The 15947-nt window shown below is 39.7% G+C and overlaps 5 protein-coding genes across 5 annotated transcripts in view; 2 read left to right on the plus strand and 3 right to left on the minus strand.

Moving 5' to 3' along the window:
* The first annotated feature begins 240 nt into the window (after nucleotides 1-240).
* On the plus strand, nucleotides 241-1676 carry LOC129716832 (uncharacterized). Its single transcript, XM_055666670.1, has 3 exons — nucleotides 241-541; nucleotides 626-855; nucleotides 918-1676. The coding sequence occupies exons 1-3, from the start codon at nucleotides 487-489 to the stop codon at nucleotides 1674-1676; spliced, it is 1044 nt and encodes a 347-aa protein (XP_055522645.1). The 5' UTR covers nucleotides 241-486.
* A 1032-nt stretch (nucleotides 1677-2708) lies between these two features.
* On the minus strand, nucleotides 2709-4145 carry LOC129716833 (uncharacterized protein K02A2.6-like). Its single transcript, XM_055666671.1, has one exon. The coding sequence runs from the start codon at nucleotides 4143-4145 to the stop codon at nucleotides 2709-2711; it is 1437 nt and encodes a 478-aa protein (XP_055522646.1).
* Nucleotides 4146-4207: 62 nt separating this feature from the next.
* Nucleotides 4208-6129, minus strand: LOC129716834 (uncharacterized protein K02A2.6-like). Its single transcript, XM_055666672.1, has 2 exons — nucleotides 4922-6129; nucleotides 4208-4841 (listed from the first exon to the last, which is right to left on the minus strand). Exons 1-2 carry the CDS (start codon nucleotides 6127-6129, stop codon nucleotides 4208-4210), a joined length of 1842 nt encoding a protein of 613 aa, XP_055522647.1.
* A 67-nt stretch (nucleotides 6130-6196) lies between these two features.
* Nucleotides 6197-6910, minus strand: LOC129716835 (uncharacterized protein K02A2.6-like). Its single transcript, XM_055666673.1, has one exon. It carries the CDS (start codon nucleotides 6908-6910, stop codon nucleotides 6197-6199), a length of 714 nt encoding a protein of 237 aa, XP_055522648.1.
* Nucleotides 6911-11483: 4573 nt separating this feature from the next.
* LOC129717964 (transcription factor kayak) overlaps nucleotides 11484-15947 on the plus strand; it is a 53626-nt gene continuing 49162 nt past the window's right edge. The window contains exon 1 of the mRNA XM_055668276.1: nucleotides 11484-12201. Within this exon, the coding sequence (XP_055524251.1) occupies nucleotides 11932-12201 (270 nt within the window). The 5' untranslated portion in view covers nucleotides 11484-11931. The remainder of the gene's footprint in view (nucleotides 12202-15947) is intronic.

A 15947-nucleotide genomic window follows, 5' to 3' on the forward strand; every position in this document is an offset into this window, starting at 1 on the left:
TAAGAATGGTTGCCAGGATTTGACGGTATAAAAAATGTTACTTGATTATCAATGATTTATTTTTTAATAATTCGATTGTATACTTTCATGCTTACAGATGTTGATCATAAACACAAGTATTGATATAGACTATATTATAACTTAATAAGAAGCCAAAGCTCGCCTTAATTGGCAGTTTGAGGTTAAAATATAACACTTGAAAATTTACATTGTAATGTACCGCTCTTCTGGCACCACTGCCAACTGCAATGGCGAGCCTAGCGCTAGCTCATCCGATCGATAGATAAAAACTTACAAAAACAGAACGAAATGCAAACACTCTCGGTTCAGTGCACGATAGATTCCATTTCTGCTGCATTTCAACCACTCTGTTACGCTTTTGATTATTCAGTGTGCGAAGTAAACGGTGTCCCCTACGTTTCAGCAATCGATTCCAGGTTAATAATGATCTATATTGAGAATTAGTTGTTTTTGTTTCTTTTGAAGATGAACAGCACCATGGGAGACAGTGAAAAAAATGACTCGGCGGACGATTTTAGATGTAAGTTGAAGAGGAAATGGAAAAGACGCGACTCGGTTACAGAGATTGAAACGGAAAACTCACAAGACATCGATTACGACCCAGATCTAGATTCCGACAGTTTTTTCATCGAAGCCCCTGATGAAGAGATCGGAGATGCGGAAGATCTTTTGTGCAAATCTTTGGGCGTGGATGACCGAGCTGATGATTCGTTGAATGAAGCAAAAGGTGTGAATGCAGTAAGGAATGGAATCTCTCGCTGCGTGCCACTTTTTTCAAGCGCAAGTTCGTTGGAGAAACTTCCGGAGGACAGTTTGCGTCAGAAGTGTTGCATGGTAATATCGTGCGAGAAATTTTGCAAGAAATATGGAAAGTTATTAAACCTGTTATCCGTCAGGAGGTCGTTTTTGAAGAAAAGAATGGCCATCTAGTTCTAACTTGGTCAAACACCGAACCGACATTCGAAGACCTGGGGAAATTTGTGTACCTTCAAAATCAAGCGAACCGAAGACGTATCGATATTGACAAAGTGGGCAGCAAGCAGCTGATCAGCTGGTGTTTTAAGGACAAGGACATTCGTGTGCATGTTCATATCTACTCGACAGCAGTTTCGTCTAAACAGCTGTGGGAGTTAGTTGAAAAGCAGTTGATACGACACCAGGACTGTGATAGAGCAGGAGCCCCTAACAATCAATCCTTAACAGCTCTGGCGAATCAGCTGCGGGACATATATGGTACGCACTTAACCGGACATGCAAGTTCCTGGAAAATCTGGGCCAACTACATACATTCTACTCCTGCACATGAACGTGAACGTCGGAAGAATGAATTGCCCCCTCAATCAATCATCAAGTTTTTCCGCTCTGTCCCCATTTCGGAAGCGGTTCAACTCGAAAGCACTCGGATTGGCCTGACGGTTGCCTCAACAATCAATCAAGGATATTCATCGGACTTAGCGATTCTGGAAGATGAGGTGAACGAAATGATCGCCTTGGGAGAACGCATTAAGCACAGGCTTGGAGCGATTCGAGCCAGGTGTTTCATAAACTCCGGCATTGTCACCGCATTGCAGGATTCTGTGCGGCCAGCAGAGGACAACATAAGTCGGTTTCTAGCAGAGAATGTGACGGATATGAATGATGTAGATCATTTGTGAAGCTTTAAGACTGATTCTATTTCCAATAAAAGAACTGCTGCTTTTCTTATTGTAGTCAATATTTATTTATTAAATCAAGGAGAAAATTTAGAATATTAAATTGATGGATAGACGTTAGATAGTTTCATATTTATCTAACAAATTGCCCGACATGCCTTTTGAAGGATGAAATGTTCCGCCAGCTGAATAACCGCAATGATAAAATATCTTCGTGCAATCGTAATTCTCTAGTCCCATGAATGTTTCCAATGCAACATGAGTCATGTTTGCTTTGGTGTTTTCTGGATAAGCTCTTCTGATACGTGATTTAGCTGTTCCGAATACCAACTCCAGCAGATTGTAAAAAGGGCAGTAGGGTGGTAAAAATACAGGGATAATGCCTATAGAGCCCAAATATAAAATAATGTTTGGGTCACAATGAATCTTCGCTCCATCCATGACCCAAATAGAGTTCGGTCCAGGATAGCGATGCACCTTATCGGCAGCTTTCGAAAAATTTAATTCGTGTGAATGTCCCTTCCGTTTCAAAACTGTCCAGTACACCGTTTAATCCCAGTAAGCACAAAAATGAAGCCCTTGCGCGTCGCACAAATTCCCCTCGAAAAACTAACCGCTTCCCTTTTGCACCATATCCGCGAAACCGTAAAACTCCTTTATAATCTACTGATATCTCATCCAGAAACACGAGGTTATAAATGTCCCAATCGAAAGAATTCATTTCAGTGCAAAAACGTAATATTTCATTTTCTTAATCTGGATCGCTCTGCGTTCTAACGCTTTCCAGGTCAACCCTTCGGCGTGGAGGATCCTGCAAACCGTTGCTCCGCTTAAATTCTTGCTGAACTGACGATGAAACAGATCTCGGCATTCATCTAGATAAATGTAGTGTATTCCAAAAATACTCGTAGTGAAAACTTGAGAGTTTATTGAGTTGCTTTATTCTAGTTTGACGGTTACAATTGGAATGAATAATTTTTCTATCAACCACAGTTAGTGATTGCTGCGATTGATTGGAATGGAACATCTCCCCCCTTAAGCCATCCAGTACGGCCGGAACCTTGCTGGCAACTGAATGTTTCGCTTGGGTCTTACAGGCGTTAAAACCGGAATTGAAACTGGATCTGGCTGCGGTGGATCATCTTCTTCATTGCTGTCATCTGAGAAGTAATGTGACCCATCAGTTTCCGTTTCCTCTTCAGGTGCTAAATTTGGTTCCACAGCTTGAACAGCTGGTATGTCTAATCGGTCTAATCCAAATCCATCGACGAATATGGACAATGGATCATAACTTGTAGTTGCATTTGAAACCACCTCCACGGAACGTGGTTTCAATTGATCAATGTGCGAACGTATTAGTCGTTGTCGATCTTGCAGAAGTACGTTGTAATTAACTCTTCCGATTCGTTCAATGACTGTGGCGGCTCCCCAATGCCAAGAGTTGCCTTGATGGACTTGAGCATACACTAAGTCACCGGGAACGAACTGTTTCTTGTTGAATTGTTCATTTTGTTGTGCTGCTTTCGCTTGTGCTGTTGAAATGGTTTGATCAGGTGGTAGCAACATCGATGAAACAGTCCGGATTGGTCGTTCTAACATTATTTCTGCTGGAGACTTGTTACCAAAGTCAACTGTTGGTGTTGTTCGGTAGACTTGTAGAAATGTTTGTAATGCTTCCTCTAAAGTCTCTCCTCCCGATCGAATTTTTCGCAGGGTACGCTTCAAAGTATCCACAAACCTTTCCGCCAATCCGTTTGACTGGGGATGGTATGGTGCAGTGAGAATGTGACGAATACCTTGTTTTTCGCAGAAAACTTGGAACTCGTGGCTAGTGAATTGGGTACCGTTATCCGAGACGATGGTTTCTGGCACACCAAACGTTGCGAACGCTTGCGATAGCATCTTCGTTGTAGCTCTGCTGGTTGTAGATTTATTCGCGTACACTTCTGGCCACTTGGTGTATGGATCAACTACCACCAAAAAGTAAATGCCATCCACAGGTCCAGCATAGTCCACATGAATGCGTGACCACGGCTTGTCAGGAATGGGCCAAGATTCCAGAGTTGTTTTGACAGGTGCTTTCCCAGCAGTGCAGCATGGAGTACAGTTCCGGACGAATTCTTCGATGTCATTATCGATTCCTGGCCAGAAAACAAAACCTCGTGCAATGGACTTCATGCGAACCATGCCAGGATGTCCGCGATGAAACTGCTTAAGGATTTGCCTGCGGAACTTTCTCGGAACGACAACTCTGTCGTGAAACAGGATACAACAATTGACATGAGTAAGGGATTCTCGTCTGCTGAAGTAGGTACGAACGTCTGGAGCCGTGATTGACCGTGTATCTGTTGGCCAGCCTTCACGAATGTACTGCAGCACAATTTGCAGCGCCTTGTCAGTCTTCGTTGCAGCTTGGATAGCTGCGAAAGAAACTGGTATTTGTTCAATCGCATCACGAACAATGCTCACCATGTCATCTTCTAGACAAATCGCTGCTACGACGTAATTTTCCTCGGGCTGTTTGGTACGGTCGATCAGTCTAGACAGCATATCGGCGCAACCGAAGTCGTTGGTGAAACGTGACGGATGTCGAAGTCGTAGTTGAGTAGCATCAACGCCCACCGCTGGAGTCGATTCGCGGTATGTAATGGAATACCCTTCTTTGACCCAAAGATTGATAGCAATGGCTTGTGCTCAGTGAGAAGAGTGAATCGTCGACCCAACAAGTACTTGTGGAACTTTGTTACGCCATAGGTTAGCGCGGGCTGTCCATAAGCTTGCTCTGCCTGGGTGAGGGATCTCGATGCGTGCTGAATTGCCTTCAAGTGTCCATTGGGAAATTCGTGGAAGATCACTGCACCGATGCCCGTGTTGGAAGCGTCCGCCGCTACGATGATTGGTAATTTGGGATCGTAATGCGTCAGCAACAGTTCGGACTGCAGAACTTGTTTGAATTGCTCAAAAGACCTTTGACAATCGGTATTCCACTGCCACTTCGTATCCTTCTTGAGTAGTTTGTCGAGAGGATGGCGAAGCTCATGGATGTTACGAACAAACCGGCCGTAGAAGTTAACGGCTCCCAGGAAGGAACGGAGCACGGAAACGTTGGTTTGTGCCGGGATAGAAGCGATGACTTGGAGCTTTTCTGGATCAGGACGAATGCCTTTGCTGTCGATAATGTGCCCCAAGTACTTGATTTCGGTTTGAAAAAAAAATGGCATTTCTCCAGTTTGACGTGAAACCCATACTCCTCCAAACGTCGAAGAAGCATGTCTAATGAGGCCTTGTGTGCCTCCCAGGTTGGTCCAAAGATGATAGCATCGTCGAGAAACGAACGTACCCCAGGAAAATCAGCAATCATAGTGTCAACAAGCCGTTGGAAAGCCCCAGGCGCTGATTCTACCCCTGGTGCAAGCCAGTTGACTATGAAGAGACCCCGGTGCGTATTTATGGTGAGAAGTTTCTTCGCTTCATCATCTACTTCCAGCTGAAGATACGCATCGGAGAGGTCTATAATGCTGAAGACGGCACTTCCATTGAGCTGCGCGAAAATTTCTTCTGGAGTTGGAAGAGGATAGTGATTGGCTTCCAGTGCATCGTTGAGGCCAGTGGAATAGTCCGCACAAATGCGAACTTTACCGTTCAGCTTGCGCACTGCGACTATCGGAGCAGCCCACTCGGAGAAATCGATCGGTGTGATGATTCCCAGCGACTGAAGACGTGTCAATTCTTCATCGATCAGCGAAATGGTGTTGAACGGAACTGGGCGCTTCGAACAAAAAACGGGTTTGGCGTTAGGCTTGAGAAATAGTTTAACCATTGTCTTTGTGCAGTGTCCCAGTGAATTATCGAAGACCGCCGGATGGTTAGCTTGAAGTTGCGCTATGATTTCCTTAGAACACGACCCAGTAACTGTTGCGACCTTACTGCAAAGTGTATCGAATGGAACTGACCATAGGTTGAACATATCGATCCAATCTATTCCGAGCACGTTGAGATCCGGTGATGACGTCACGAAACAATAGCCACGCTTGACCATGCCGTTGAGGGTCACTTCGCAATGAAATTCGCCGATGAGGGCGAGGAGTCCACCGGATGCGTTGGATGCTTCAATCGATGATGGTGTCAGCTTCGGCCGTCCCAATTGTTGCCACATTGATTCGGAAATTACTGTGATATCGCTTGCAGAGTCCAGTTGTAGCGAGACAGCGACATTGTTGATGGTGATTGTCACATATTTTCGTTTTCTGGAGCTGTTAGCGATATGGTTCAAGAAAATTTCTTTGGTGTCGGGTCTGAAACTGGCTTTCTTTTTGAATTGCTTCTTCTCTCGGGATTGAGTGGAAGGATTGTTTGAAGATTTGTTTGCACAGCCGCAGTAGTTTTCCTTATTACCAGTGCGGTTGCATACTTTGCATAGGTGATCAGAAAATGGACAGTCGCGAACATAGTGCATTTGTCCACACTGCCAACAGGGAGTACGAGGGATGGACTTACTTTCCGTTTTCGGTGGACGTTGTTGATTACTGGGTTTTTTCTCTGAGATGCTTCGAGCTAGAGGGTTGCTCGATCATTGTGGTGTCCGACTTGAGATTGACGAGCCGCTGAAACTCGTCGATCAGAGTTTGAATGGTCACTGGTGCTTCTGCTGTCTCACCTTCGATGCGGGAAAGAAGTCTCGCTCTGATGTCCGCGTAGCGTGTTGCCTTAAGACCGCAAACAAACAGCAAGCACTTGAATTGCTCGATTTTCAAATCTTTGAATTCGAATTCTTCACACGCCCTGTTGACCTTGCCACCGTAGGTGATGATGTCATCCGCCTCCGATTTCACGAGTTGTAGGCATTGATGGCGCTTGTGGAAAACGGAGGTTTGCCTGCCGAAAATTTTGACCAACGTCTTAACGGTTTCGGCGAACGTGACTTCCTTTGGCAGCTTCGGAAGAATGTAATTTACGTACCGACTGTGAGAAGACGTGTCCAACTTCCGGAGCAGGAGTCGAACCTTGGCTGCATCATCCAGACTATGTGCGTTGCTTTCAAAAAGATCCGTATACCGAGCGAACCACTTTTCAAATGTGGTGCCGTTCTCCGGATCAAAGCAGAACTCGCTGATGTTGGTCGACAATGACTCCAACACTTGCTCTGGGTTGATTGTCTGCGGAATGGCCAATCGCTGTAGAAGCTGAGTCATCTGCAAGATTGCTGCTTGGAGTTCTTGATTTGTCGCTGTTGCCATTTTACTTTGGGTTCAATTCTGGAGCTTTTGAATCTTCCAGAACAATCCTCGTCGCCAAATGTAGTGTATTCCAAAAATACTCGTAGTGAAAACTTGAGAGTTTATTGAGTTTTATTCTAGTTTGACGGTTACAATTGGAATGAATAATTTTTCTATCAACCACAGTTGGTGCGATTGATTGGAGTGGAACAATAAAGAACCGGATTCCTGTGATAGAGTTCCACAATCCAGCGTCTCTGTGATGCCGAAAACTTCCAGTTTATCTGTTGTCGCTGCTTGGTGGCAATAATTCCATTTTCTTCATACGAACAAATCCAATTGCAGATGGTAGATTTGCTTTTCTGATAAATGATTGAAAGTCTCACTCTTGTCAGTCCAAGAAAGTAATAGCCGTAAAGCAAATATATTAAATACCAATATAGTTCACTTACGTGAAATTATGAAGACAAATTGTAAATGACAGAAGCGTTAGTCACCTTTTCGACCGCTAGGTGCGCCACTTCTGTTTTTGTTCTACACGACATGCGAAATAGAGTAACTTTTGACAATAATATTACCCTAATGGGTACACTGAAAAAAATTCACATTTTATTGTGAAGTGAACTCGGCCGAATATTTTATAATAATAAAGTTCACCTATGCATAAGGCAATCCATGGGTGGTGTTCCACGGTTTGTACGTTTGTCGACCTCCGACAATATTTTGAGTTGTGAAATGGCGACTTCCGGTGACTGGGAAACTGCCGAAAATGACCAAATACCACCTAATATGGGTGTTTCTTTAACCAGAATGATGCTCAGAGGCCAGAAATTGTCTCCAAATGCCATTTTGAAATCAAAGATGGCGACTTCCGGTTTCAAAGAAACAGCGAGATATGACCAAATACCATCCAATATGGGTATTTCCGAAATCGTGATGATGCACTGAAACCACAAATCGACCTCAGACAACATTTTGAGTAGTAAAATGGCGACTTTTGGTGACTGGAAAACTGCCGAAAATGACCCAAATACAACCAAATATGGGTGTTTCTTTAACCAGAATGATGCTCAGAGGCCAGAAATTGTCTCCAAATGCCATTTTGAAATCCAATATGGCGACTTCCGGTTCCTAAAAAGTGGCAAAAGACCAAATAACACTCATTATGGGTATTTCCGGGATTGTTATGATGCACTGAAGCTACAAATCGACCTCAGATAACATTATGAATTGTAAAATGACGACTTCCGGTGAAGGGGAAACTGCCGAAAATAACCAAATAACACCCAAAATGGGTATTTCTTCAACCGGCCGATTTCCATCCAATATGAGATGTTTCGATACCAGAATGATACACAGGAGCTAGAATCGACCACAGACAACATTTTGAATTCTAAGATGGTGACTTCCGGTTTCTGTAGAACAGCCGAAAATGACTAAATAACACCTATTATTGGTGTTTCTTTAACCAGAATGACGCTCAGGGGCCAGAAATTGTCTCCAAAAAAAATAGCCTAAAGGGACCAAATACTACCCAATATGAGAGTTACTTCAACCAGAATGATGCATGGAGCTAAAAATTTACCTCAGACACCATTTTGAATTGTAAGATGGCAACTTCTGGGAAACAGCCGAATACTACTGCATATGAATATTTCCGTAATCGAAATAATGTAAAGAAGCCAAGCATTGACCCTGGACACCATATTGAATTCGAAGATGACCACTTTCAGTTTCTGGAAAACAACGAAAATAACTGAATACCACCCAATATGAGTGTTTTCGGAATAGAGGTGATGTACTAAAGGCAAAAGTCGAGGATGTTGTCATTCCGATAAAACCAATAATTTCAAACGATATAAACAAATCTCAAGAAATCAATGAATTTGGAATGTTGAAAATTATTGAATTAAACACAAAAATAGGCGGGACGAAGTTTGCCGGGTCAGCTAGTAAATACATAAATATGCTGGTTAAAGCAAAGCTGCAAGTGATGAATACGAAGATTAAAACTCGAGAGCAAAAAATTCGGAGGGATAAAAAAAACAAAACTACTTTCAAAACGAAGAAAACTAAACATTAAATAATAGTTTTTGCATAACAGTTGTTATCACTAATTATGTTTGTTTTGTTGAATATCTTTTATATATAATATAATAAAGCTTTTAAACCAATTACACCATGATATGTATCCATACTTAAATTGTTAAATTGATAGAACATTCAAGTGTTATCTAAGCTAAAAGTTGCACAACAACCATATACGACTATTGACAACCATTGTGCGGTTTCTCCTTTTATCTTTTTCACGAGGTAATTGAAATATTCATTTAATTGTACACTTCGTGGCCTGATTATTGAGCTTGAGCTTGACGGCCGCACATTTCGTAGTTGCTTCCCGTGATGGATCTGAGCTAGTGAAGTTACACAGGGAACCACGTATATAGCAACTTGGGATTAGTTTACCATTTACACGTCGTGGCCTGATTATTTGAATATTTCTTCTTCGTGCCTCGATAAGCTACATCTATTATATTATCAATATTTAACTCCCGGAATGGCATTAGTTTTACATACAAACAATATACGCACGAAATCTGCAACATATTTTTTTCTGTGAAAGTATGAAATTGTGTCAACTAAATCTAAAATTGAGTAAATTCAGTTTCGTGTGTGAGAATGTCACACGCTCACAGAAATTCAACAACAATGCACAGTGGTACAGTAAGGCAATGTAGGCGGACACGAGTTTTTCGATGCGATTTTGTGGTTTTAGAGTAAAATTTTTTTCTAAGAACTTGTTTCTTATATTTAGTCTATTTTTTATGTGCAAATGAAAATTAGGGTGGTCCTGAAATCGACTAAATGAAAAAACTAACTTTTTATTTGCATAAATAAATGTATACATTCATCGGAACAGTTGTAGATCAACTAATTTTAAGCAACTTTCGGTATTTCTTCACAATATTTATACAATATTTGTTCTATCAAATGATACCAAAAATATTATTTATGTTTGCCTTAAACGGAGACATCAATCTATCAAAAGGGCCTATTTTTAAAATAGAAATAGTGGAAACTCTTCATCTGTATAATATATCGACTATGTTTTTTCGTCAAAATTGGCGTATTTTTGATAAAGTTACCGAAGAAAACTTTGTTTTTAATTTGAATTGAAAAAATAGAGCGAAAAGACTGTTTTTGGAAACCAAATTTCATGTCTACAAAAAAGTTTTTTACAAAGTTACTTAGAATTAGTTGGTCTACAAGTTTGCCAAAGAATGTTTTATTTCGTTGATTTTAGGACCACCCTAATTTTCATTCGCACATGAATCGAGGACTATGTATAAGAAACAACTTTTTACAAAAACTATGGCTTTAAACCGCAAACCAAAATCGCAACGAAAAGCCTATGTCCGCCTAAATTGCCTTACTGTACCACTGTGCAATGAGTTTAGTTACCTTTTTCACCACAAGAGGGGGTGTTCCCTGTCTGTCTTCACCGGAATATATGGGAAATCCGAGAGTGAACTATATTGTTATTTTAAGATATTTGCGTAAAGGCAATGATACTTGGTGTTGCTCGAGGCTCTTTTTCGCTGCACATTCCGTAAAATATCGTTGTTGTTGGCCATTACGAGGATTCAAAAAAAAAAAAAAACAAACTGAGATAAAACAAAAACGATCAGTTTAGGGTGATGGCTGTTGGATTTGCCAAAAAAGTGTCAAATATTGACAGATCACACTTCTTCGTCACAGTTTTTCAAGTTGCACTTTGTAACTGTGTAGTCCAATTGGGTGCGAAGAGCGCAATATCTCTTTAGCAGTGCTGATAAAAGTCATTTTCCCCAGCAAAATTCTTCGAAAATTACAGCCAATCTTTTTCAATTTTCACTTCCAATGATCGCAGCACTCTTTCAGATACACTAGATTTTCGTCCTAGTAACGTGCTGTTATACTCAGATGAAATAGATCGCGCGCATCGTTCACGGTTACCGTATAAAATTTGACGACAAATCCAACCAAATGATCTTCACTTCAAAGCGAAAAAGAAAAACAAACAGTCCACTCAATCAAAATGAACTCACCGAAAGACTTTTTCACTGACACTGACCGATGCCTTGACAATCTTCCTTAACTGATAAACTGCTTTTGTTGTCTTGCTTCCATCGCATGAAATACAATGAGGTGTTTTGACAGTTCACTTCCATGCAAAAAGCGGGAAGGGAGAACTCTGAAAGGATTGTAAAAAATAACGTTTATGGATGCTTTTTTCACTTTCACTCAAGAGTGTCAACAAACATCAACCCTGCTCTTTAGGTCTCTATATGCGGTGGATCATATCATACCTTCTAATTTCAAAATACTTTGCACGAAAGCTCGTAGAGAAACGTCAAACTTGATTGAAAAAAAAAAAAGCAGTACTAGCATGTATTTGTTTAGTTCTTATTGGATTGGATTTTGTTGAATCAAAAAATGCCTGTATATGTCAATACATACTCTGCTAAAAAATGAGCATTTGTGTGCGTTTCAATTGCTCAGGCTTAGCAATATTTATTTTTCATGTGGAAATCCGATGACTCATAGCATTCATATAGCAGCCATAGCAGCATATCTTTTACTAGTGTTCGGTAATCGTTTGAGGTTCGATAATTTCCTATTATTTTTCAACGGATTAGTGAAGTAGCATTGCTATTTTATGCTTTTCTGAAAAATTTCATTTGTGTATTTCTTGTTCTCAAAATATTAATTTTATTTAAAGTTTGAACGGAGTATCATCTGCCATTAATAAAAATAGTGAAAGCAAAGTTGAAAACATACACAACAAGAAGGATTGCGTGACAGTTCCAACATGGACGTGTAACATCAATGTGAATTTACGTTTGAATGCCCTTCTACCTAGATGATACACTAATTTTCAAAATATAAAAAAATAGCATCGTTCTGTAGTTACTATATTTTAGATCACATTTTACTACAGTAAAAAGTAAATATACCTCTGTGTTTCTTGAGATATAAAAGTATTGGAAAAAATCGCCATCATGAAGACGAACTCAAATAACATTTTAGTACCTAGAACAACAACAGACGATAACTCGGTATCGTCTGCTTCTAGCAATGGCTCAAATGGAAGCAATTATTGTGTGACTGAAGATGATTCTAGTCTTAGTAACGTTGTAAGCAGCGGTAGTGGAAACAGCCTACAACGGATGTCTACCGGCGGGGGTTTACCACCATACGACAGTACCGGTGTTGTTCTTGGCCTCCCAAAACCAGCACATCAAGCTAGTAATATTGTTATAACGCGGGCGGTAAGTACGAGCATACATATTGAAACTATATTCTCTTGCATGTGATTTAAATTTAGGTCTGCAATTATGCCTAGATTCCTCAAGACATTTCACAAATCCGGAGATAACGGAGTTGGAATTTTTCTGCGTCATGCTATTTAGTTTTTTTACATTGGGTTACAAAGCATTTCTAGAGGAAACATTGATCACATGAGGCATTCATTTTTCATCATTTCTTGGAGCACTTTATAGTTTTCATCAACAGTTAACAGTTACACGGCATATTCTGATTAATCAACAAACACTAAATGACCAAGATCGGTTATACATGAACAATGTTTGCATTTTTTCACCAGTAATCCCATTATCTTTTGCAACAGTTTTTGTATAATTTGTACTACGCGTAATGCAAACTTTAAATCTAGGATTGTTACAAAACAGGTTCATGAAATATAGGCAATATTTCCAATGAGGTTCAATCAAAGTCAAATATTGCGACTAAAGGTTTCCATTGCCAAAACATGCTATGGCTAACAGCGTGATGAGTGTCCCATAATGAAAAGTTATCCCCGATCTTTTCAAAACAAATAGAAGAACTTGAAATAAATACCACGTTCTCAGATGTGGATAGTTTTTACTTACAAACAGCCAGAACATCCTAATAAAAATCATTTGGTGTCTGTAAAAAAGTATCACTCGGGACCGGAACAACGGATTATAATAATTTTCTTGTGTTCGTTTTTGACGTGGGACTACGTCTTTGTTTTCTATACTGAGATGCATTCTGTAAAATAGCAAGCGAAACTGGCAAATGTTACGTCAGATTTCAAACGATAATAACAGCATAACCACATGATGGATAACAATAACCAATGCATTGTTGGATAGATAAAACGTGTAACAATTTTATAATACGCTAGTCATCATTATTATTTCACTGCTCAACGGTGAAAATTGATAAAAAATTACAAGGAAGTTTACGCGAACAATGAACCAATCCCACGCGAGCATTCCTAGCACAGACGATGTGAATGGACACCAACCATTCCCTGTGATATTCTCTGTTTCAATATAAAAAAAATGGACAGAGTCTCCCCGTCCCAACAGGTCGATTTTTTTTTTTTATTCTCGCTTATTTTCCGTCGGTCTAGTTCCGCCACTGTTGTGGCCAATCACCGACGCCCAGGGAGGCGACTCCACACCCAGGACCCTAACTCACGACCCGTTTATTAACGGACCGGCGCCAACGGCTTTACATCCTCATGCGATGGAAGGCGTGATCCCAGAGATTTTTCGCCTCAGAGAGTCTCCCGGTGTCGGCTAGGATTGAATCTAGTCCAGTTGGGTTGGTTGTGAGTGGATCACGCCACCTCACAACCATCGACACCTATGTCGGCGGTGGGATTCGAACCCAGGCGTCGAGCGTGGTTGGCGGAGACGTTACCAACCACACTAGGCCCCCGCTCAACAGGTCGATTTACGTTTGCTTTCATGAACTTAGACTAATCTGAAGTCTCGAAGGTAAAAATCTTTCGAAAAGTTTTGAAACAAGCCTTTTACTTGAACAATTTCTAAACCTACTGTCAGAGCATAGTTAAAACTGATATCTTGAAAGAAAACATGCTGGTGAAAGCAACAATACCGTACAGTATAATATACATATTATGTGGAGCAGAGCGCCGTTGGTCTCTCGTCGTCTGCAGTGGTACTCGACTTCTATTTCCGTGAAATCAAGGAAAAACTGCAATGCTGCTGCATTGATAGTTATTAAAAGTTTATCTCTTGAATATGGTTACCTTAAAAAAACATAAACTACTCAACAAGAATTGAGCATTTTTGCAATGGTCATAAGATTTTTTTTGCATTTTATCTTCGATATTCACTAAATGATCGTGATCGAAAGAGTAGATTTATGAAAATACAAATTTATAGAAGCTTAAGAGCCAGCGAATGCTTCTGAATATTTTGTCGATTCACTAGGATCTATTCAGAATCGTTGTTACACATTTCAACATTGTTAGATGATATATTTTTGTTCTCAACTTAACAAATAATATTCTTACGTATATTAGCTGTCTTCGTAATACAGTGAATGTAATTGTTGGCAAATGAAAAAAACTTGTCAAACAAAAAACAGAAATTAATCATTTAGAACTTGTAATTGTTGATTGTTATGATTTTTCGCTGGAACTTGTTGATAATTTTGTTCAACATATTTTTATGTTTTCCTATGAGTGAACCTATGTAACGGCTTCGAAATTATTTTCATAATAAGATTTATGTAATAAATTTAATTTGATCAGAGTTAAATAAAACAAAATCATATATTATGAAAACGTAGGTACTGTTGAATTTGGTTTGTGAGGAAATAGAGTTAATTCTGATTCAGACGCATTGCGAGAAATTCTTGGTGCTTCTACAATAACTACGACACGCTTGTGCATTGTTAAATAGATGTTGTTCGCACAAAAAAAAAAACACTACACAATATCGTTAAGTGTAATCGAAGTTCTTTCGAGTGTTGTTCAATATATTTCTGAAAAGAAAATTTTTTATGCGTATAAAAAAATACTTAAACCACAGAACAAACGAATTGTTGCTGTCCGCAGATTCTGTAACCTTTGTAACTAAAAATCCTTCTAATAACAGTGTTTAGTCCCGCGTCACCGTTTCATACAACCCTAGGGCTGTATACCTTGTAGTATTTCGGTTTTGCGCCAGGTCACTACACTGTTAAAAAAACGAAAATCAAATAAAAAAGTTAAAAAAATATTTGAAATAAATTTTCATCTTTTTACATCCTTCACTGTAAGAACCTATGGCTACTGATATTTTAGGTTTTCTTTTTCTCATGAAAAATCACTATTCAACAAATTAAACCGCATTGAAAAATTCAGATATCAAAAAACGGCTATGAAAAAGTTGAAGAGGTTGTTTATATGATACAACCGCAGAGTTAACGTAGAACTACGACAGCCTGTCTTATATCGATATTTTTTTGCAATATCCGTTGGAAACTGACTGATTTTAAAACATTTGAAAGTGGGCAATATTCGTGACGCTCTCGATGTTTTCGGTTTTACTCGATGTTTTCGGTTTTACATTTGTATATGTTGCCGTAAGACGTAATTCCACGTCGAAAGCGCACGAATTGATGTACTCAAGTTGATTCTGTTGAAAGAAAAATGAAAAATGAAAAGAAATCGTATTAACTATTTCATAAATGTTTCAAATCAGTTGTATTTACCAGGCAATTGAAGTGTGCAGTAACAGTTAACGATTTCAGCCTTGTTGAATGTTTAAGACAAAGCAGAAAGAATTTTCATTTTGCGAACGTATCGTCGGAATCCTCGGTCAAATACATGAATACGAAGATTGTTTGTATTTCACCGGAGGAAGGCCGCAACCCTCAACCGGCAAAGATGCCGCTTCTGCAGATTGTTATGAACCATGCGTATGATCGAGATTCTGTAAGAAGTGACTGGTTTGTAATGGTGAAAACTTAGTAAATTGACTTTCACTTACAATTTTTACAACTTAAGCACAGGAAAACAGGATGGTATAGTGTAGAATCGTACGAGCATTGAACATGTTATTACTTTCACCAAACTATATTACTTTCACCAAACAGATCCTGAACACTATCGAAAATTCTATTTCGTATGTCGTAATACTAATGTGCGAAAGTTACATCTCATTCATTCTGGCTTAAAGCAATCTTTTGATAAGCCCCTATATGCCATATATATCTGCGCAAAAATATGTCT

This window comes from Wyeomyia smithii, chromosome 1, assembly GCF_029784165.1.
Source record: "Wyeomyia smithii strain HCP4-BCI-WySm-NY-G18 chromosome 1, ASM2978416v1, whole genome shotgun sequence".
Classification (NCBI taxonomy): domain Eukaryota; kingdom Metazoa; phylum Arthropoda; class Insecta; order Diptera; family Culicidae; genus Wyeomyia; species Wyeomyia smithii.

What these genes read in the sequence shown, in the direction of transcription:
- LOC129716832 (XM_055666670.1), top strand. Translation starts at nt 487, where the DNA reads ATGAACAGCACCATGGGAGACAGTGAAAAAAATGACTCGGCGGACGAT. An exon ending in CTCGGCGGACGATTTTAGAT is followed by an intron (nt 542 to 625) that starts GTAAGTTGAAGA and finishes ATTACGACCCAG; the next exon opens with ATCTAGATTCCGACAGTTTT. An exon ending in TGCGTCAGAAGTGTTGCATG is followed by an intron (nt 856 to 917) that starts GTAATATCGTGC and finishes GTTATCCGTCAG; the next exon opens with GAGGTCGTTTTTGAAGAAAA.
- LOC129716834 (XM_055666672.1), bottom strand. Translation starts at nt 6,129, where the DNA reads ATGCACTATGTTCGCGACTGTCCATTTTCTGATCACCTATGCAAAGTA. An exon ending in CTTCTTCGACGTTTGGAGGA is followed by an intron (nt 4,842 to 4,921) that starts GTATGGGTTTCA and finishes CATTATCGACAG; the next exon opens with CAAAGGCATTCGTCCTGATC.
- LOC129716835 (XM_055666673.1), bottom strand. Translation starts at nt 6,910, where the DNA reads ATGGCAACAGCGACAAATCAAGAACTCCAAGCAGCAATCTTGCAGATG.
- LOC129716833 (XM_055666671.1), bottom strand. Translation starts at nt 4,145, where the DNA reads ATGGTGAGCATTGTTCGTGATGCGATTGAACAAATACCAGTTTCTTTC.